General features: G+C 42.5%; 1 protein-coding gene across 6 annotated transcripts in view; it reads right to left on the bottom strand.

Moving 5' to 3' along the window:
- Positions 1-21868, bottom strand: part of dopey1 (dopey family member 1) — a 32127-nt gene extending 10259 nt beyond the window's left edge. For 2 of the 6 annotated variants that reach the window (XM_011484854.3, XM_011484855.3), the window contains exons 1-19: positions 21533-21868; positions 16867-17062; positions 16387-16568; positions 16120-16290; positions 14284-14473; positions 13413-13511; positions 13151-13250; positions 11818-11927; positions 10477-10591; positions 10266-10386; positions 9580-9699; positions 9167-9284; positions 7822-7851; positions 6958-7224; positions 3389-3884; positions 2923-3209; positions 2699-2851; positions 416-516; positions 73-335 (exon numbers count right to left, since the gene is read on the bottom strand). In XM_011484854.3, the coding sequence (XP_011483156.1) occupies positions 73-335; positions 416-516; positions 2699-2851; positions 2923-3209; positions 3389-3884; positions 6958-7224; positions 7822-7851; positions 9167-9284; positions 9580-9699; positions 10266-10386; positions 10477-10591; positions 11818-11927; positions 13151-13250; positions 13413-13511; positions 14284-14473; positions 16120-16290; positions 16387-16568; positions 16867-17004 (3061 nt within the window). In that variant the 5' untranslated portion in view covers positions 17005-17062; positions 21533-21868. Of the gene's footprint in view, positions 1-72; positions 336-415; positions 517-2698; positions 2852-2922; positions 3210-3388; positions 3885-6957; positions 7225-7821; positions 7852-9166; positions 9285-9579; positions 9700-10265; positions 10387-10476; positions 10592-11817; positions 11928-12776; positions 13111-13150; positions 13251-13412; positions 13512-14283; positions 14474-16119; positions 16291-16386; positions 16569-16866; positions 17063-21532 lie in introns of those variants that run through there. The other 4 variants (XM_020709869.2, XM_011484856.3, XM_011484857.3 and 1 more) reach the window with 4 other exon arrangements.
- Between the last annotated feature and the right edge of the window lie 619 nt (positions 21869-22487).

The following is a 22487-nucleotide window of genomic DNA, read 5'->3' as shown; positions in this document are numbered from 1 at the left end:
AAAAATTATATTCTGCTACAAGAAGACAGTACAAACAGAATAAAAATAAAAAAATAAAGTTGTTGTGCTTACTTTCGGAGAAGCGGGATTCTCTGGCATAAATGGGATCTGCTGGATCCTGATCAGGATCAGAGAACACACTGGCCAGGTGGCGCTGTGCTTGCACCTTCTGGATGGAAACTCTGTGAGTCTTAGGGTGGAGCAGGAGGAGAAGAAGAGGCTCCAGCACCCGAGCAATGTCATGTCTCTGAAGGACCTGACTGATCCACGCTCGGCCTACTGCACTAGTGCACGGATCCCAGTAGCTCAAGCTGTCGAGCATGATGAAGAGAGACCTGGAGGACAGCAGGAGGAACCGTGAGGAGTGGACACATGAACAAACCGCCTCTTCTGTTCATTCTGAAAACCAATCTACCTGTCAAATGTGCGACTGAAGGGAGAAGACTTCGTGATGTTCAAATCTCGAGTTAAATGCCACAAAACGGAGAACTTCACATGCGCCTCCAACCGAATCCTCTGAAAGAGACAGAAGTGTTGTGAGAAGAGTGTGGGGAAATAAGAAACCCAATGATGCCATGTCGTTACAAGTAGGGACGTCCCGATCTGATCGCGTGATCGGAAATCAGGGCCGATCATGTACTTTCAGACTTTCCAGGCTCGATGGAAATTGGATGTTTCATATTTTTGGATATTTCAGACCAGAGCTAAAGAGTTCAAGCTTATCATTACCGCTGAATACTCTGCTAGAAGTCTGCATATCATGAATGGATCACAACAGGAGGCGCACAAAAACAGTTTGGTAAAGTTAGTATTCACAGAGTCCGAATAATGGGCTCAATATCTTTTTCAATAAACAATTTTAACTGACAGCAAGTGTTTCTATTGGTTTCTCTTAAGGCAAACAACGACCTAAAAAAAGGCATTTCAAAGTAATCGTTTCTTTTTAATGATAATTAAATTGTCTGAGAGATGGCAGACAAGAGACTGTCTCCTAAGTAATCAGGAAAAAGTTATTAAAAAATGTCTTAAAACTAATTAATGCTTACATTGATATGAGCTAGTCATGAATTATAATCATCATATTTAAAGTCATCAATTTTTCAAGATTTTTAAAAGAGATATTTAGCACATGTGATCAAATAATGTATGTTCAATAGCTCTGAAGACACTAAAGCTACAGTCACCAAACTTTCTCATATGACTCATTATAACCTAGTTTTACTAGTTAATAGTTCACTATATTCCAACTAGAAGTTACATTATTGTTAAAAGAAAGGTGTTAGACGATAAAATTATAATCAAATAAAAATAGTGACAAACTGGATCTGTTTATTTTGAATGATCATAGTTTTGAAATATGTTACAGAAGTAATCAGCAATTCAGATCGGGACTCAGTTTCAGCAAATACTGAAAATCAAATGACCTTTTTAGAGTTCATACATGCAGTCTTTGGTTTTCATAGGATTTTTTTAGTAGATATTATTTGTTAACTTCCTGAACATGTCTCTTTAGGGCAAATCAACAGTTGTGTTTGTATAATAGTCCTTCTGAGTGATCTTCCTGATATGCTTGGTTAAAAGGTTTTTATCTGCTATCATTTGAAGTTGAACATCTTCAGTTTTTCCCACCTCACTGTTGGCTTTCATCCTCTACAACAGTGTTTTTCAACCAGTGTGCCGCGGCACACTAGTGTGCCGTGGGAGATGGTCAAGTGTGCCGTGAGAAATTGCCCTCATTAACTGATCTAAAAGCATTTCCCATCTCCAGGAAATCAGCTCTTTGTTCATCCAAACAGGCCCTGATAAAACACTGAGAAGTTAAGAATATGAAATATCATAAAATTATTTTTTCTTTTTTTTATATGATTCTATTAAAGACATTTTGATAAGAATAACGGGATACCGTGATTTAGCTGCAGCTATAACTGTGTAAGGACAAGTCCCGCCCATTTAACTGTCTCCACCAATCATTCTTGAAGGCTTAATCACATGTCATCAGTCTGACCAATCAGAAGTGGTTAAAGTATTCACTTCCTTGTTTCGATTTAGCGCAAAAAAGTCTCTCTGTTCTAACAAAAATACCAGCTAAAGCTCGTCTTTAGCGGTGTAGCTTTCTACAAAATCTGGTATCAGACTGGAACAAGTGAACAAAACCATGAAGCTCAAAGACGCTGGTCTTTCTGCGGTCGGCGGATTACGGGCACTACATCTCCCATGATGCAGTAAAGTGACTGTCTTAGCGCACAATGAGTCTCTCCTCTTAACGTCTTAAAACAACGAACACACATCAAACAGTTTTTGAATCTTTTGACTTAATTTTTAATACATCTTTTAGAAAAAACAGCTGCAGCGTCCAGCGTTTTCTGCAACAATTACCACAAAAATGCATGTGAGATTACAGAGCGGCTGTAGATCAATACAGACTGAGCTTTTTCTTTTTTTTTATTTATCTATTTTTTTGGATGCTGGTGTGCCGCGGGATTTTTGTCAAGGTTAAAGTGTGCCGTGGCTCAAAAAAGGTTGAAAAACACTGCTCTATAAACACATCCATTCAACTGTTTTCTCTTTGTAGCTTCAGTTTTTCAGAAAAGTGCATGTGACTTATTTAACATTTCTGTCTTAACCTTGTGCTGTTTCACAGCTAAACCCGCCGCGTTTTTTAAGTTTGGGCAGAAACTAAAGAACCCAGAGTGCTGACCTTGTCCTTGTGCATGAGTTGCTGGCTGATGACATCCTCGCAGATGCTGGATGAAGGAACCAAGTTGTGAAGCTGGTAGAAGAGCTCCACGCTGCGTTGGTGATGCTGAGGTGTCCCTTCACTCAGCTGGTGCCACAAGATCAGAGCCACGCTCTGATGACAGACAGAGAACGGATTTTCAAACGGAATCAAGCCTGACAGAAGCATCCTAAAACTAATTCTACCTTAAAAAAGTCTGTCCTTTCTGCAATGTGCTTCAGGATTCCCTGAGTGAGCGGAGGCCTGATGATCACAGCAACTCGACCCTGACTGGGACTCGTGGTCTGTGTGGAGTCAAAGCTGCTGATGCCAGAAGCCACGCTCTCTGCTGTTACCATGGCAACCGACTGCGTCAGCCCTATAAGGTCCATGAGCAAGGAGATGGCTGCACCCTGGAGGCTGAAGTCATTGGCCAGGCAGCAGGCATCCATCAGTGTCTGCAGCCACACAGGCAGACGGACCTCCTCGGTATCTGTATGGAGAAGACACGACAGCAGCTGCTTATCTGCCACTCATAAGACTTTTCACAATAATAAGATTTAAATGCAAAACACAGAAAATTCACAAATATATAAATGGATCATGGGTGATCACTGTTGAGCGGTTAAAGGGGCTTTCTCAGATTAAAGAGCAGGGCACTTCAAGACTAACCAAACGGCTCTTCCAGAGTGGGTGATGATTTCAGGTTTCCCTCTGCGATGTAGACCGGGAAGCTGGAGCATTCCAGAAAGAGCTGGCAGGCAGCAGTGAAGGCGGCAACAAAGTCTCTGGGGATCGTCTCAAGTGCTGCGTGCGAGTCACAGTACGGGGAGCCCTCTAAAGGGAAGGGGTCCATCAGCTCCCCCCCCTGACCCTCAGATTGATCCACCTGTCCAGGAATGATGTACAGGATGATGAGACGGGACAGAAACTGCTGAAAGTGCTCCAGGCAGCACTGCATGACGGGTTTGTCCAGAGGCTGACACAGGCCAGAGGATCGAGCTCCTGCTCTGAGCGTAGACGGGGGGGTTTGCTCCGACTCCTCTGGGCCATCTTCCTGGTACTGGACAAAGTCTGTAAAGCCAGTTTCAAAGGAGTGACCTCTCAGGGGGGTTTCTCCTTCAAACACCTCCACACTGTCATGGTCCTCCAAAGTGGGGTGGAGAGCCTATAGAAAGAGGAGGAGGCACACGAGAAGAGTGAATATGTAAAACCCCCAAAATGTAAATTATTATCATCATAAATTTATGTGACAATATTTACTTGTAGAAAAGCACAACCGGAATTAAGATTCACCGGTTCATTTGACTTATTTTCTATTTTAAAAACATAAACACGAGGAATTTTAGTGGCCTTATTGCTCAAAAATTAAACAAGGATCACTTCTTTAGCTTGGATTTGATTTTGGTTTATTGCATTTTCAAATCTCGGGGTGAGATGCACCAAAAACAGTAAAAAAATAAATAAAAGAAAGACTTTGTGCTACACCATCTACTACTACATCTGCTGCATTGGGATAATCCTGTGAGACACGAGGTTATTTTGAAGGAAAGTCATGGGAACCTCTGTCAAAAGTTATTAACTATTGCATGTTTGTTTTTAAAAAAAAAAGCATTTTTCATTTCTGTTTATGTTTTATTTATACCAATAAAAGGATGGGTTATGTATGTTTAAATTAAAAGTAGCGATGATATTAATCAGGGTCTTATTTTTCTAAAGGGTGAAGTAAGACTGTGGCTCCTACAGGCTCATGGTCAGTGAGAAACCAACCAAAACGCCTCTTTAGATGCTTAAGCTTGCAGACCCCTGATCTAAGAGGAAAGGCTTTCTGCAATGACTAAATGTTAATCTAATACTTTAGCTTTCCTTGGTTTTGTTCAACTTCAAAGGGGAAAAAGTAAATGTAAATGCTGAAATATTAAGAAAAATGCGGTTTACTGCAGGTCAGTAATGAGCTAACAGTGACACAAAGTTAGAGACCTGTAACTCGGCCACCTGAACAGCTGTGCTGCTCACATCTACAATGTACTTACAGCAACAGGGCCAGACCTCAGCGATTCATATGGACTGAATGTTGCATGAAGGACAAACTGAAAGATTAAAGTTCTTCCAGTTTTTGATGACAGCGTTTCCAGGACCTAAAGCTGTTGGGCGTACACTTTGATCACAGCGACGTGTGCGTTCTGCAGCCTGGACTCAGGTGGCACATTGGTTAGAAGACTCTACGTCCCATGGGGTCGAGGGTGGGGGTGGGGGCGGAGCGGCGGGACTCGGTGGATGTGTTCTGGATGTTTTCCACTCTAATGGGTGGAGCACATCCAAGAGACCTTCCGTGCTCGTTGTACTCATCACAAATAAAAGCAGGCTGGGCTCAGCTGTCAGGTCACCTTCTTGAGTCTTTGGAGTTTACCTGAAGCCCTCCTGCTTCTGCCCACCTCCACCATGAATCCTCTGAGCCTTCATCCACGGCTCACTGGCTTTCAAAACATTTAAACAACCTAGCTGCTGGACAGGAACCAAAAGAACCACTACAGACCAAATAGAATAAGTCTTCAAACACTTTGTGTCAAGGGGGGCCCCAGGGGACGGGCACCCAGCCAACCATGCTACAGGCTCGGGGGGCCAGCATGAAGCGACAAGGAGCCCTGTTCTCAGACCGGGGAACACCATCAGAGCTCAGACAAATGCATTGTGGGTAATATTTAAGGGGAAGGAGCCTGCAGGGTCAAAGTAGGCTTTGATGCTTTGATGTTGATTTTTTTGCTTCCACTTTTTTTTAAAGGGAAGGGGGGGGGGGATACATATTTTAAATGCTAATTTTTATTTATTTATACAAACTACTAAAGTAAACAAAAACACATTTCAGATTCACATCACTCCAGTTTCTAGAAGGAATTCCAGCGATCCTCTGCCACCCTCCTGGGGCCCCTTCACCGTGGAAAAGACGCCACCATCGCCGCCGTAAAACAAGCGGCATAATGGTGTACATAAAGACTTGTTTAGGTCGTTTGACTGGACACACCAAGGCAAAGCTAACTGAATTTATAAGATTTTGCTCTTCCCGCCGCTCGCTGGAGGCTGCGATCAGCTGGCTGACACCTGTCATCGGCTTCGAGGAGCTGTCAAACGCCTGCAGGCCCTGCTCGCCCCGCCCGCGCCGCCAAGGGGTAAACCCCCGCAATCTATGGCCTCTGCGCCGGGATTTATGGGGATCCTGGTGGTCTGAAACTTCAGGAATTTAAAAATTCTACATTTAGTATTTAGAGTCTTACATGATCAAGCTCCGACGTACATATCTGACCTTTAACCCCATATTCTTCGGCCCGATCCTTGAGGTCTTCCAACCCAAATCTTTTAAGCGTTCAATTCATTCCTGATCCTATCCATCCTAGTCACTCCCAAAGAGAACCTCAGCATCTTCATCTCTGCCTCCTGAGTCTCCATCAAAGTCTCTAAACCAATAACATGGCTGCTCTCACCCCACACAGTCTTCCACACATCTCCTTTCATTCTTGAGGAAACTTTTGTCACACATCACACCTGAATCCTTTCTCCACCCATTCCAACCTGCTTCCACACGCCTCTCTCCCACACTCTCTGTTGTTCTGAACTCGTATCCCTAAGTCCTTAAAGTCCTTCACGTTCTTCACCTCTGCTCCCTGTAACCTCAGTGTTCCACTGGAGTTTCTCTTGCTCAAAAATACTCTGTCTTGCTGTAGTTGATCACACCTACAGCACATCTTCCAGCACCCATCCATGTCCTAAACAACTCCAACGTTCTTCTCTGTCACTCAAGACTTCCTCTGAAACAAACCACAGCTCCTCTCTCCCACCGTCTCTAACCTACGTCGTCTAACCTCCGTTCTTCTACAAAAAGAAATGTTGCATCTTTAGTTCTGCATGAAACCATACTGCTGCTCACACCTCAGTCTTGCTTCCACTACTCTTTCCCAAAACTTCATTTTCTGCCTTATCAGGTTTATTCCTCTGCAGTTTCTACAAATCTGCATATCTCAACTTCTTAAAAAATGAAGCAACCCCTTCCCCATTCCTCAAACATCCTCTGATTGTCCAGTGTCTTGTTCCATAGTCCAGTCAGAAACTCTACTGTCACCTTACCTAAACTCTCCACATGTCGTCACCACCAAGTGCCTTTTTACTACATCCTCACTAACCTGTGCTACTTCCTGCTCCACCTCTTCTATCCTCATGCATCTGCTCCTGTCAACCCTTTTCCTCACCTGTTTGTCCTCTGCATCTTTGCCTTTGTCTCTTGCTGGGTTGGATGTGTTTCCAGCAGAGTTGGGGAGGGCTTGTGCCTGGGGCCCCAAAGGCAGGGCCAGAGGGGACACCAGCGGTGGCTGCACCTTGCTGAGGATCTTGGAGCAGAGGCGGAGGCAGTGGGTGAGTTCTGCATGGCCTGGTGCCTGAAGGTGACAGGTCAGAGCCGCCACCATTCGCAGCAGCAGCTGAGGGAGATGCTCCGTCTGGATTTCTATGTACGTCTCCTGAAAAGGTTAAAAGAAGAAAAAGTGTCAACAGGTAAAGAAACAGACTGATCATCATTTGAAGCCCAAATCAATAGTGTGGAATTTTAAATTAACGGGCATGTACCATGAAAAGTACCTGTAATTTTATTTGTAACTGTATCCTTTTTGTTACATTCAAAGTGACAAATATAGCAAATAAAATGTTATAGTTTGGTTATTTTGAAAGTAAAAATATTAAACACAAAACAAAAGAAAAGAAAAAAACAAGGGGAAAAAGTAATAATTTGCAATAAATAATAACATGTAAAAAATATGGTTATATGTGAGATTCTGGCACAGAATGAGGAGTGTACAGCATATAACCGACCAAATGCTAAACAAATGAGACACACACACTGGGCAAAGATTTCATTTTCACAAGATCCAAACCAGACTTTGTTCCAAACTGAGATAGAAACCACATTATTGGTCCATTGGCACTAAAATATAGTACCAATGGACAGTGAGACTACCATTTAAAGCAAGGAGGGGATGTTGGCAGGATGTTGCAGAAATGCAATCCTAGCCTCAGTGAAGCAGGGCGAGGTGAAAAGGCAGGAAAGAGCAGTACTTTACCTGGCAGATTACCCTCATGCTTCTAGTAGGCTTAAGGAAAAAGAGCAGACAGATTGAACAGAAGGGAGCAAGCAGAGCACAGGCTGTCACACACCTCAACTCCTCACACTCTCATCGACACACACAAGCACTTCAACGGGGTAAGAAAAGGTGTGTAGGATTTCCAAACTATTCAGATTGGAAACATAGTTAAGTGGAGCACATTTCTTTGAAATAAATAAAAAAAAGAGGCTAACAGTATTTTGGCAGGGAGTGTACATCCCCGAACAGCCCAAGTCTGTGTGGGGATTGAACAAAACAACACTGGACAGACAGGAAGAACGGCCTCTCTGGTGGCAATCACCCCCTCAAAAATGGACCCAAAAGCAAAGAGGCATGCTAAACGGAGGTCAAGAGAGATTTCCCATTGCATTTGAGGGAGGCGAGTGTGCCAAGAGGGAGCAGGTTTGTGACTAAAAGCCTGAGCACTGATCTGTAATTACACAACAAGAACACAAAAAGAAAAGGTTCTAGAACACATGAGAGGGGAACTAAGAGTCGAAGGAATTGAGTAAAAGATACCAAAGCATTTGACCCACATTTTTCCTATAAAATGATACTAAAAACTATTTCTTTATTAAGGACTTCTATTGAAAGGTTAATAAAAATGTTGCCATTTAAAGGAAACTCAGATTAGGATTAAAGACCCACTCCAATGAAAATTGTACTTTTGGTGTTTTTTTAACATGTACATGTGGAATTTTTCTGATGATTGAGGACAGAAAATTATTCTTAAAACTGCATTTTCTAAGTATTTCTTCATTGAAATCATTGTGAATTAGGAGCAAACAAAAAGATGTGGTTTGAATAAGATTGTATTTGTGACGTTAAAGCTACAAGCAGCAGGCCACGAGCTGCTGATGATGCATCCACTTGGATCCATGTACGTCTTTGTTTTCCTCGTCGACTGTTTATTGCTCAACATTGTTCTTGCATCGGAAATGTTAGGTTGGGGGGTGTGAGGGGCTGTAAGCTAGCGGCAGAGCCTGTAAAAAGATTGCTGTCAGTTATGGATGACGGGGGAGGTGGCTCCACGCCACCATACTTTCCCACAACTCTGACGGGAATCTCTGATGAACTGCGGTCGCTTTGCAGAAACTATGACCTAGAAAACGACGTCATAATTAAACAACCACTGGGGACGCTTTGAAAATAGATCAAAAGATGATCGGAGTGGGACTTTAAGGAACACTTGACCCAAAAAAGGACATTTGAACAAAACCAAAGAGAAAAACGAAAAAATTCTTGGGAATTTACAAAAAATAAAAGAAGGTACATGGAAAGAAATGGTAATAAAAATTCTTACCAGGGAAACAATATCCAGAAGAAAATCAACCAACTGACAGAACTCTACCAAGACAGGCTGAGGAGGATCTGAACTACCAGCATGTCGAGCAGCATTTGTGCTGCTGCTTGCCGTTTTCCTGAAGAGCAAAAATACGTTAGCAGGACTTCATACTATCAGCTCAACGGCAGCAGTAGAAACCGTGTCGCTTTGCTTCATTTCCAAAAACCCGTTCTATCCCTTTCATGGGGCTGCCGGAGCCTATTCCAGCCACTCGAGGGCGAAGGCAGGGACAAGCAAAAATGTGCAAACTCCACACACAAAGGCCCCACATTGGTAATTATGTTTCAGGTCCCCCAGCAAGGACTTGAACCGGGAGTGTGCTAACCACTGCGCCACCATGCATTTCTGAAAAACATCGTCAGGAAACAGACCTGCAGCATTCTTCAAACCAGCGAGCAATGTAATCCCACATGTAGTACGGCTCAAAGGAGTTGAAGAGGAGGTTGGCTGTTTTAATCAGCTCTGCTGTCTTCTTGTTCTCTCGCAGTTTACTGGAAAAAACAGAAAATCAATTGAAAAATCGATTTTTCATATTCAGTTTAATTTCCGTCACAAAAAGAGTCTGATTTAGTTGGATGCGGGATGATATCTAACGACTAGCCTGACTTATGACCCGCTATGATCAGATCTTCCAAGTTACTTGATTAAATATAAAAAAATATTGACCCTATTTTGCTGTATGAAACGTAAATGCAACAGGAAAATTGTGTTATTGTATGGAACTAGGGGAGTAACAATTAATTGATGAATCGATTTCTATTCCTGTGATCCAATCAAAACAGTCTGAGGCAGAATCAAATCAAACTATACCATTAAAAAATGGTATCAAAAATAAATTACTGATTGATTTAGGTTTCTTTGAGATTCAAAACCAGTCTTATTTGGCAAAGAAAAACCCCATGACAAACTAAACTAAACAAAGGTTTTCCTAGTAAAACCATATGACATTACAACAGAAACTAAAAGAAAAATAAAATTACAATAAAGGACTGTAAAGGAAAGCCAGTGCCTGGGATTTGATTCAGCTCAATACATTTTTAAACCCAGCTGTGATCACCTGCTGAGGTGTGTATGGTCTTTGCTGAATGGACTCTGGCTCTGCAGGTCCAACTCTGTCCGGCACTGTGTGTGCAGAGTCCGGAACACCTCAATGAGAACATCCTCCAGAATAGCCGGGCCTGCATTTCAGAGAAATGTCGGGACACATCCAGTTTACTCTCATGGCACTCGGGTGAGTGTCAGCGTTGGCATGACGACAGACGGGTTACCTAGCTCCGGCTTGTCCAGTAGACTGATGAGGATGCGGAACGGCTTCAGATCGTGCATGAGAACGCTCTCCTCTTCTCCACCACGGGCCTTGCCCTGAAGAATGCCAATCATCGCCTGGAAACACACAATTACAGTAGACTTTTGCATCACTGCATTCTTTCATGTAGCAGAGCATTCTGCATATTCCTTTCATTTTGTTCTGTGTGAGTTTCAGGCTTGGCGTGCTTTTAAGCCAGCTGTAGCATGAAGCTCCCAGTTGTACCAACGTCCGTCCACAAAGGGGGAGCCTGACTAATGGCAACAAAAAAACAACAAAATATAGAACAAACAGAAATAAAAAGGACTTTCAAAAACAAGCAATCCCCTCCTGACCGATCTCTACTCTCCAGAGTAGCTGGGAGTCTTTGGTTGACTGATCTTTCATTGTAACAACTTTGCACATTTTTACCTTTGATGTTCATCTGTAAAATATGCTACGAAACATATGTGGGTTGTTTTAAGCATGAGGGGACAGAGAAGGGATGTCTGCCAGCCTGTCAAACCTCTGCACTGCATCCAAACATGTATTTCTGTTTGAGCATCTTAGCCCCCGTTGCTGCTTTTCCTCTAGAACGCTTTGGAAATCATTAAGTTTGATGTCAGGTGGCTTAACAGGCTCAGGAGGAACAGCAAGTTCTTCAACACAGCGAGTCAAGGTTTATATCAGAGCTGTTCTGAACTTCATTTTCCTTTCCCTATATTTGTATGCATCATCTGATCTTTACATCACAGTACAGCCAACTAAAACACAACATTTTGTTCTAATGCTATATCCTGTTAAAAATTAAAATTATTGACTAAAGTATTATGATTCCTAAAGCAGGGCAAAGGGGATCAGAGCTTCATGTGGGTGCAGTCCCACTCATACAGCAATGCAATCCTGTTTAGGGGAGGGTACTTGTTGTAGGTCCGGGCAAAACAAACATTTACCTGGATGGATAAGTCTGGCATCACCCATTGAGTTTTACATGGTGACAAAAAAGACTGAAGCCTAACAAACATGCCTCTAGTAATATGAAAACTTGCTCACTAATTAAATCAAAACTGATTCGTCAAGAAAGATAAATAAATGCACAAAAATCTAAAAGGCCTCTGAAACCAGAATGTGTTTAAGCTTATTTTAGGTGTAAAGTTGGACTTTTTAAATCTAGGAATGATCAGAGAATTGTCACTGCCTCCAGTGGCCCTTGCAAGAACTGCAACACGTGTCTCTTCGTGGTTTGCAGCAAAATTAGGATCGGGACCCTCAGCATCGCTGCCAGGAAACTAGATGGTCAGAAGGCCTTCTGCTTAAAGCTCACCTGGACCAGCATGTCCTTAGAGTAGGTGTTGAAGTAGAGATTAGCGTGCTCCTCAGGGTTGCTCTGCCGTGTGCTGCGGGGTCCTATGATCACCCCATTGTTGTCAAAGCCTTGAAAGAACAAAGGAATTAGAGTCACATACACAATAGGTCCCGATCCACAGATGAAATGCATATTTGATGTATTTGAACTCAGATGAAATTACCGTATTTTCCGGACTATAAATCGCACCGGAGTATAAGTCGCACCAGCCCAAAAATGCATTATAAAGTAGAAAAAAACACAGATAAGTCGCACTGGACTATAAGTCGCATTTTAACTTTCACAACCTTATATGACACAATCATAGCAGACTGTTTATCTAATAATTTCACAGTAATTTTTTCTCAAACTTATTTATTTATTCCTTTCATGAAGCATCATTGGCCAACTAATACTCTGTTTTCATCCTGTATTTGTAGAAACAGTTGTCATTTTTATTGCATTTCTGAATCTGTGAAATCATTGGAAAATAGAATATTATGTTGTTAGCCTTCAAGATCTTACTGTAAAAAAAAGTTTGCTGATTCTCTGAGTCACTTAACATACTCTTAACACTTAACATACCTCATACATCAAATTGACCCAGGAACATCATCTCTGTTCCTCACAAATGTACATAACAGGAGGGTTAACAATGTATTTATTTCAATTTATTTCTAATATAAGTCGCTGCGGAGTATAAGTCGCACCCCTTGCCAAACTATTAAAAAAAGGGCGACTTATAGTCCGGAAAATACGGTAACTTTCACTTTTTTTTTTGTAATTTATAAACTGATGGCAGACATGTTTTTTTGTCCTGATGCAGTAAAGTCAGACTGCAACTGACATAATTGGAAATGGACTGCGGTCAGATCTTGAATCGCTAACACACTTGGTCAAGAGCATGAGCCTCAGTTGTGAGCGATTCCTTTACTTACCATTCAATTAGCCACAGTGGCAAGCAAATGAAAAAAAAAAGATCAAGTGAGATTTTAAAAAATCTAAATACAAACATGCAAAGAAGTTTACAAAATCATCAGGTGGAAACTGTTGAGGCCAAAGAAACTGCAGATCAAGCAAAACTGTGATATTGCAGAGTTTTTGCATTAATCTAACTGTAGCATCAACAACTGCTTTTCTAAACGGATCATTTAAAATGACTTCTGAACAGTTTTACAATTACCACAGGCAAAAATATTTAAAAACTTGATTATAGCTTTGCACTTTCCAGCATGAACATTTCCCTCTGATTTCACCGTTTATGCTGTCAGAAAAATCAGGGTTGGGCATTGTTTGTTTGTGTGTTTCACACCGAGCAGCCAGGCGTAGAGTCTGCGGTTCAATGACATGTCTCTTCTCAAAACCACATGCAAAGCTGCAGAAAGGATCCGGATCATGTCAGGACGGGTGGCCTAAAAAACAGGCAAGGAGACATCTGTGACGTGGTTTGTCTTTGCTCTGACTCACACACAGAACAACAGGAATGAGCAGTGCTAAATGACAGATGATACAAGTGCCCCAGTTCCCACTGAGCTCGCTGAAGGAGGATGCCAAACTTGGCCGAGCAAGCTGACCTGGCTCATGTGGAAGGGGAAGCAGAAGAGGATCAAGTCCAGAGTGCTCCTCTGCACCAAAACACTGGAGTCCTGGACTGAGGTGCTGACTGCCTCCACCTGGTAGGACCAGAAACCAGTTTGTATGTGCATAAAGCGTGACAGTGAGAGCAAGTTCAAATCCACACGGTGATCCACTCAATCTGAGCAAAGAGCTTGGCTCCAGCTTGGCTGAGGAAGTGCCAAACCGTGCTTCCAGATGCTTTAGAGACATTTGAAATCCTAAATCTAGAGACCATTTCCTTAAGTGTCTGCAGCTGAGAAAGACTTCTAATTTTAGTGGTTGGTATTTAGTGCTGATAGGGACATCTGCGGCCTCAGGTCACCAAGCCCTCCTTCAAGTTTATTTCAAGATTCTTAATTCTGTCTGATAAAAGCTAGGAACCGGAAATTTATAAATCATGTAATAAAATGGTTACGCTAGAAGAGGGGTGGGATTATATAAGTTCGCTTCCTTCCACTCCCTTTCAAGCAATATTTATTAATATGTCTAATTATACTAAGTTTGATTAGTTAGTGTATGTATGTATTGATTGTATTGTTGTGTATTATTCCTATTTGATTGCTTGAAATAAACCATTTCAAATCAAATCAAAAAAATCAACTGCTTGTTCAAGTGCAAATGTTCATAATGACACAGCTGAACTACATAGATCTGATTTATAACAATGCTGATGTTTGTTTGTAATTTGATACCTGCAGTGTATTTTTCACGCTACGTGTTATTTTTTTATTTTTGAGCTGCATCGTGCTTTCAGCCTCTTAGCTGATCGGCAGGCTGACTCTGGTTTGCTGCGTCAAGACTTTAAAAAGCAGCATTTGCCTCTCGTACCATGAGCTCGATGTCACTGCCGATGACGTACAGCTGGTCCTCCATGGAGAGCTTGCGGTTGAGGTGCAGCAGGACAAAGGACACCCCAGGAAGACGCACTGCAGGGCTGGTCAAGATGCTGCCCCATAAGGCACTGTAGAAGGCCGACTGTTCCACAGCTGCAGCCACCTTTTCCAACAAGGTGTTGGTTCTACGGAAAAAACAAAGAGACTCTTAAGATTCAAGCAGAAATAATCCTTCAAATAAGAGTCTGAGAGGGTTTCTGTCTAGGTGTATTAATAAAGTGTATTAGTAAATAAACTAGTAGAAGAGAATCTTGAATATTTAGCAGGGTGGGACATGTAACAACCACCCCAAAGGTAGAATCTGTTTGAATGTTTTAACCACCTTTACCTCGGTAATCTGTAATCTCAACCTTCAGGCTAATCTGGGTTTACTGTACATTTGCTGTGAATTGTGATTTTTCAGTCTAAGTAGGGCTGGGTGATAAATCCATTTTTTGATTAATTCAAATGAGCTGTTTCAGAAGATTTGTTTTTGGCAAAAAGTCTGGATTTTTTATTTTATTTTCCCAGCATCCTGCTTATTTGGGCTTCTGTTGTTGGGAGTAAGGTCAGCACACGTTGAAATGCCAGCTCACAAAGTTGAGCCGTTTCCCACAGAAGGAACAGTTTCTTTAGTTCTATGGGAACTGGTTCCGTTTTGAGCCTTCAGACTTAGAGCAACAATCAAAAATCCGTTTAAAGGCTGTTGAGTGTGTGAAGCTATTCTCTCTACAAGACGCTTAAGTTAGAGGCAGCTCACAAAACATCTGACGCATCATTTCACAAACATCTCAACTGCTAGTATTCAAAACTCCCAAATGATATGTAAAAAAAAAAAGAGTTTGGTTGAAAATGTTCTGTCATTTGTCATTTTCGTTTAAGAAAGTAAAAAGGGGGGGAAAATTGATTACAATTAGAATTTAATGTGAAGAAAAAAATTATTTTTAGGGCATATCACCCTAAATCAAAGTTTGTTAAAAATGTCAAAGCTGAAGCTCTACGCTTAATTTAAAATGTTTCTTCTCAGTTAGACGTTTTAAAGGGCCTATATTTTCTTAGTAGTAAACTAAATCCATTTATGTGATGATATATTACCTTTGGCACACATAAAGAACAATTTTTTAATGAAATAGGACTTATTTTTGCTGCCAATTTTCATCCTCTGAAGTAAGACTACTTGATTTTTGAGACTCCGCCTTTCGCTCCATGTGGGTGCCGCCCATTTGATGACATCACCTAGAGCCGGCTTTGGCAGCGTGTCTGTGTTTCGCCCACGAAAGCAAACAGCATCTGAACCATTGCAAAGATTGTGCATAGAAAAGGAAAGAGTTTAAGTCGATCATCGCTAGCTCTGTGAAGAAAGTGGGCGTTTCTTTTAGCCTGGGGGGCGGAGCTGGCAGCACAGACTTTTTCTGTAAGGGGCTGTTCTCACTGGTCTACTTCACAATGTGAGAACACGCTCGTTTTCGTGGATTGGGAGGGGCTGGTGCTCAGAGCGCAGCTTTTAAGGAGGAATAATCCGAAATGCGTGAACAGATCAAAATACCGCTTTGGTGTTTCTTTTTGTGAAGAATGAACATTATAAGCCACTTGAAAGCTTAAAAAGTTGATTTTGCACAGTATAAGCCCTTAAATGGAATTGGAACAAATCATTTCAACCAAACAGAATGTCTCATTTCTGTTGGGTCACCCTAATCATGCTGATTACTAATTCAACAGAACTGTGAATTACTTATAAGTCTGCCCGTGAACTAGCAAACACTGCAAGTTCTTCTGTTACTGTTGCTCCTACCTATCATAGTATTCAGAACCCTCTTCCAGACCAGGCAGAACTCCAGTTAGCAAGCCCTGCAGGCCTGGTTTCAGAGTCTTCCCCAGTGGCAGATAGTAGGTCTCATAGAGCCCCAGCAGCACAGGCTTCACAGACATGGCAGCATTCGACAGCAAAGGAAAGAGCCCGGAGCTGCAGTCATGGAAAAAGATACAACTGTTTGGTCAATTTTCCCAGCAAATAAAAAAAAGCATCCTTTAAACGGAGCTGAAGCCGGAAGTGAAATACCTGTACAGAAAGAGGTCTTTGGCCAGCCTCTTGGGCCCGATGATCTTAAAGATGATCTCATAGGTTTCCAGGGCCTTCCGGTGGACTCCACTAGGCAGGGCAGGGTGGAGGCACTGGGCCAGCCGTTTGCCTATCGTCAGCTTCTTGGGAACAACTTGATATTTTGCATTGTTCTGCAAAACCTGAGAAGACGGGAACATTTTAGAAGTGTGGTCAAATATGATCCGTATTTGCAGTTTCAACTAGACGAAGAAAAAAGTTCACGCTAATTTCTCAACGTTTAGCGGAGTTCCCTAAACTCATTTGTAGTTTAAAAATGTGTTAGACAAGACGCATATGGATATGAACTTTGAATGCAACGCGTTAAGTTTAGCTTTTCACTAAATGAAATCCAGGGAATGCAATTTTTTCCTTCTCAGAAACAGACGGGGGGAAAAAAAAGGTAGAAAACGCTCAGTTGTGGGGTTTCTGGGTCCTTACTTTGTTGAGTTTACCCAGTGCAGAGATGAGGTCTGCCCACTCACTGGAGTACTCAAAGTTTTTGAGGGCTTTGTCCACTGCAGCCACATAGTTCCTGTACTTTGAGTCACTGAGCAGCTCCACCTCCTCTGCATTCATTCTCCCAGCTGGTTAATCCTTCAATGAACCACACAGCCCACAGATCCGTACATCACACCTGCAAGAAAGGATCACGTTTTAGTTCTGTCCCCTCCTTCTGCACGTGACACTAAGAGGCGTGGCCGGCACGCCTCACTCAGGGTGAGTCTGTTTGCTCCACAGGGAGGAGAAAAGGAGGTCAAAGTCGCACACGAGCCGCAGTGACAACATTTTGATTGTTGGTGAACGCCGACAGACATTTTCCTTTTATAAGGCATTTATTTATCATTTATGCAACGTGACCGGAAATGAGCCCATTCCTTCATTCTGAGCGGCAAATGTGCATCGTCACACTTGCAGTTAAAGATGAAAGTTTCAGATGTTCTGAGGAGTTTCCATAGTAAGAATAGCGAGATTTCTGAACAAAAAGATTTTCATTAACTCTGGACCTTTCTGCTCAAACATCTATGTGCTAGTGTCACCTGCTGGTCAAACACTGAACAGACAACCCAAAGGAGGGTACAGCAGTCATCTCCCAGCTGAAGGGTTTGTAGTTTGATTCCTGGCGACCTCACACACACACGTTGAAGTGTCCTTTAGTAAAACAGGCTGGCTTAGCTGCTCCTTGAGTGAGCGTGTGTTAATGTGAGCCAGTTGGAGTACTGTTTGGGCAGAGGAGCGTGCAGACCGTTTATCATTCAGAATCTCCTCCACATTCAGTCAAAGTGGCAGGGAAGGACAGAGCTGGAACATGGGAAATCCCGGTGGGTCCTTGGGTAGGACCTGGATAAACTACAGGGCTGTGTCTGTCAGGAAGGACGTCCGGTGTGAAACTCTTTGCCAAACCACCTGAGCTTATTCGCCGTCCTGAAGGGATATGAAGAAAGGTGAACACCAGCTGAAGATGTCAACGGACGTCTCACCCAACTGTGAACCAGAGTGACATCAGTTCTGAGAGCAAAACAACATCCACTCAGGAAATGAGACTGTCCACAAACATAGAAGCATCTTCTTCCCTTTTGTGTTCATGATGTCAAACAGTGTGGCTTATCTGGGACTTGGTCACAGTCAGAATGAATTAGGACAGGATGATATTGGGTTAAACAATGAAAACTTATTCATATCTTTCTTTTTCTATTGACACAACTAAAGATCTGATCATCCTACATTCCCAGTGGTCTTGTAATTATGATGATGCCATTTTTAGCCAACATTTTAAAAACCTGTATCGTTTTCTAAGACATAGTTTCTGCAGAGTGGCAGTAGTTCATTAGAAATTAACCTGTGAGTTGTGGGCAGGACAATTGGCACATAGCAACCCCAACCCCCTCTTCCCGTCATCCATAAGTGAGAGCTCTCTGTTTACATGGTCTCCCTCTAGCTTACAGCCCCTCACACCCCAGCCCTAACGTTGGCAGCGCAACAAAAACGGCGAGCAATATTGGAGCTGTTGAGCCGCACAGTTTTAAGCCAGACGAGGAAAATGAGGACGTACGTGAATCTGTCTGTCTGCAAGTGGATGCATCGGAATGGAGAGGAGTGAGAAGGCTGTTTCCTGCCCAGAGTATCTTCTACATCACAACTACAATCTCTTTCAAACTGCGTTTTTTTTTTTTTCATTTGCTCCTGATTCAAAATGTTTTGAAAAAGAAATACCCAGAAATGAAATGTTAAGCTTCTTTATATACAGTTGAAACCAGAAGTTTATATACACCTCATAAAAACACACAGATTCTGTTGTTGTTTGTAACCAGTTCGGCTTAACGCTTCGGTCATTGTGCATTTGGAAGATCCATTTCAACTTTCTGGCTGACGTCTTCAGATGTTGCTCAAATATTTCCACATACTGTTTTGTCCTCATGATCCCACCTATTTGGTGAAGTGCACCTGTCCCTCCAGCAGCAAAACAACCCCACAGCATGATGCCACCACCCCCATGTTTTACAGTAGGGATGGTGTTTCGAGGCCTGCAGGCTTCCCCCTGTTTATTCCAAACAGAACGTTGGTCATTCTGGCCAAAAAGGTCAATTTTAGTTTCGTCAGACCACAGGACATGTCTCCAAAAATGAAAGTCTTTATGGTTGTGTGCTTTGGCAAACTTTAACCTGGCTTTTCTGTTTCCTTTGGTGTAATGGGTTATTCCTGGCAGAGCAGCCTTTCAACCCATGTCTGTACAATACTCGTTTTACTGTTGATAATGACCCATTCTTACCATCTTCATAACATCTTTTGCCTTCGTCCTTAAATAAGGAATACAAAGTTGTCTAAAAATACCCTACTTTCAGTATTCTGACAAATAGAAATACTTTTGTTAATTGTAATTGACCTAAAACAGGAAAAGTTGACTTTTATTTCATGTCTGACGGTAAGAAAACACAAAAACCATGTCTGTGTTTTTATATGGCGTATGTAAAGTTCTGGTTTCAATTTGTAAGTCCTCCATCATCAGAAAAATGTCATAAATGGTAAAGTGGTAAATGGCGTATACTTGTATAGCGCTTTTCTACCTACAAAGACAAAGCGCTTTACAGTCACAGACCCATTCATGGTAAATGGCGTATACTTATATAGCGCTTTCTAACTTCTTACGAAGGCCCAAAGCGCTTTACAGTCACAGTCCCATTCACCCATGCACACACACATTCACACACTCATTCACACACTGATGGCGGCTCCGCTGCCAAACACTGCTGCCAACCTCCCACCAGAGGCAAGGTGGGGTTCAGTGTCTTGCCCAAGGACACTTCGACTCATGGGCGTGCAAGGCGGGAATCGAACCTGCAATCTTATGATCATGGGTCGACCGCCCTACCGCTGCACCACGCCCGCCCCAATCAATCAATTCATCCAGTCACACACACACAATCACACAAACCCATTCAACTCCGCTGCCAAACACTGGCGCCCACCTACCACCAGAGGCAAGGTGGGGTTCAGTGTCTTCGACTCCTGGGCGTGCAAGGCGGGAATCGAACCTGCAACCTTACGACCGCCCTACCACTGCACCACGGCCGCACCACGGATGCCCATAAGAACATACTAAAAAGCTCCTTTTCAATAGAGTGGGTTTTTCAGTGAATGAAGCAGATTGGAAGCAAAAGCGTAGTCTGGCTGTTCTACTGGATGCTTCACTGAAGCTTCCCTTCTCAAACTGCAGCTGAGATCAGGTCTTGCCTCACATGAACTCCTTTTGTGAGAAGCTGGTTTCAAATAGCTGTTCTGCAGGAGCTACAGGAAAGAGGAAACTCAAACGGCTCTGTGGGTTGCTGCGTTGCTAAAAGCAGCTTCAAGAGGATGGATGCACTCACATACTAGAAAGCCCGTGTTCAATAATGACACTCAGAAGCGCATTTTAATGATGCTTGGCTGACTAAGAAGATTACACAGAGATTTCCCTAAATCCACTACTAGGATGTTTGGCTGATGACAGCCAACTCGATTGCCATCTTTTGGTTGTCTGAAGCAAATAGAGATGTGTCCATGACATCACTGCGTGCTTTATCAGGCATTTTCACCTCAGTTTCCTGCTTATGTAACATGAACTTGGGCTGCTGCAGCTTCTCTGCTTCAGGGTGTGATGGTCCCTCACTCAGGGATGCTCTCCACCTCATGTTGGTGCCATCAGCTGCAAAACTGAATCAGTTTTATCACTTCAAACCAGTTGAACCAGTTTACCAAACGAACCTCTGTTTGGGACTGAGTAACGAGTAAACTTTCATTTGGTGTACAAACTGTTCCGGTGGAAAAATACTTTGAACTTTTCCCTGAGAAGATGCATTATTTGACACGGGTCTTCATTATTTGCTACATCAATGTTGCCTAAGAGACGAAATGGAAGTTCCTGTTTTTGGATTGATTTGATTTGTTTTTGTCTGTTTCTTTATTTGAATGATCTGCACTGAGTTAGAGCGTAACCACCATGCTTTCTTTTAGCTTCAGGTTGGTTTGGATTTTTCAAATGCCTCGACTTACAAAAACCTTTTACACCAAGTTTGTCATGTGCTTTAATTAAAAACCTATTTTTGAATCAGAGGTGCTACAGATGAGACAGACATCACACCTTTGAGCTAAACTGTTTGGATCTAGCTTTAGGTTATGACAAAGTGGAAACTCGCTTTGATGACAGTTTTAACTGGGACCTGGTGATGTCATTTGAGCTGTGGGCGTGGCCTGTCAGGTGAGTGTGGATCAGGTCTCTGACGTAAAGGGTCAGCCAGGCCAAGTGCCTGAATCTTTCATAAAGTGGAAGAAACTGAAACTCTGAAGGCCTCCACTTGACTCAACTGTTCTTGACTTTATTGTATTCCACATATTAATGTTTCGGGAAAGAAATGAACAGGGAGTAACAACAACAACAACAACAACAACAACAACAGAGTGTTTTCATCAAATATAATACTCCCCCGCCCGCTATTCTATTGTTGTGTGTAGACCTTAGAAAAGGCTGCTTAAAGTCGTCCGTTCTACCAAATAACCAGTTGTTAATTTCACTTCGACCCGTGCCATTTTAAAGCGTAAATTTAAAACAAAAACAGTACAAAAGCCTTACCGTTTGGGGCTGTCATTCAATTCTTGCATCCGCTTCGATAGGTAAACACGGCTGCTGCTGCTGCTGATGATGTGACCGTGATGATGAGCAGCTAGCCGTTCGGCCGGGGCCCACAGCCGAGATCAGCCTCTATAACAACACCTGGAGCCCTGAGAGAAACACTGTGATGACAAACCAAAGGCGCTTTTCATCTACATGTTCCTGTTTCTGCCTAATGTTGTCCTAAAAGAAAACCTGAGGTGGACGTTCTGTTCCTCCCGTTGCAGCACATCTAAAGCTAAAGGGCTGACAGTTCCCAGACTGCACTGCAGCTCGGCACTGCGTTCGAGGGCTTTTCCGCGTGGAAGTCTGCGACAACCAATCAGCTCCGGGTATGGTGTCACGAGCGCAAAGGTTACGCCCAATGCTCCAGGAAATCGCACTCCGTGCCTTCATGATAAAATCCTATTTTCGCACGAAAAAGTCTCCAATAAAAAAAAACATAAACGCAAGAGTCTATTTTGGATTAACAAATTCTGTCAATTTTTAAACTTTTTTTCTCCTTTATCTTAAAATGTCCTTTATCTTAAAATGGGCCCTAAGAAACGTTCAAATCAATTGCCCTTTAAACAATCACTTGTTTTGATGAAAATGGTGTTTTAACATGTTCTTGTGCCTTTTTTCTGACGATGGCAGACATATATTAGGAAAATTAAGTTTAAAATTGCCCTTCTGAGTATTTCTCCGTTCAAATATTGTGACTCAGGAGCAGGCAAAAAGTGTCTTTGGAAAAGCTTGTAGTTGTGACATAGAAGCTACAACCGGCATGCCACAAGCTGCCTGCTCCGCTCCATTCTGATGCAGACAAACAGATCCATGTCTGTCTTGTGTTTCCTCATCTGAGCTGGAATCTGGCTCAAAGCTGTACGGCTGGACTGCTCCAATATTGCTTGACATTTTGTTGCACCAGTAGTAT

The sequence above is a fragment of the Oryzias latipes genome, chromosome 16 (assembly GCF_002234675.1).
Source record: "Oryzias latipes chromosome 16, ASM223467v1".
Lineage (NCBI taxonomy): Eukaryota > Metazoa > Chordata > Actinopteri > Beloniformes > Adrianichthyidae > Oryzias > Oryzias latipes.
This window is presented reverse-complemented; position numbering and strand designations above follow the sequence as displayed.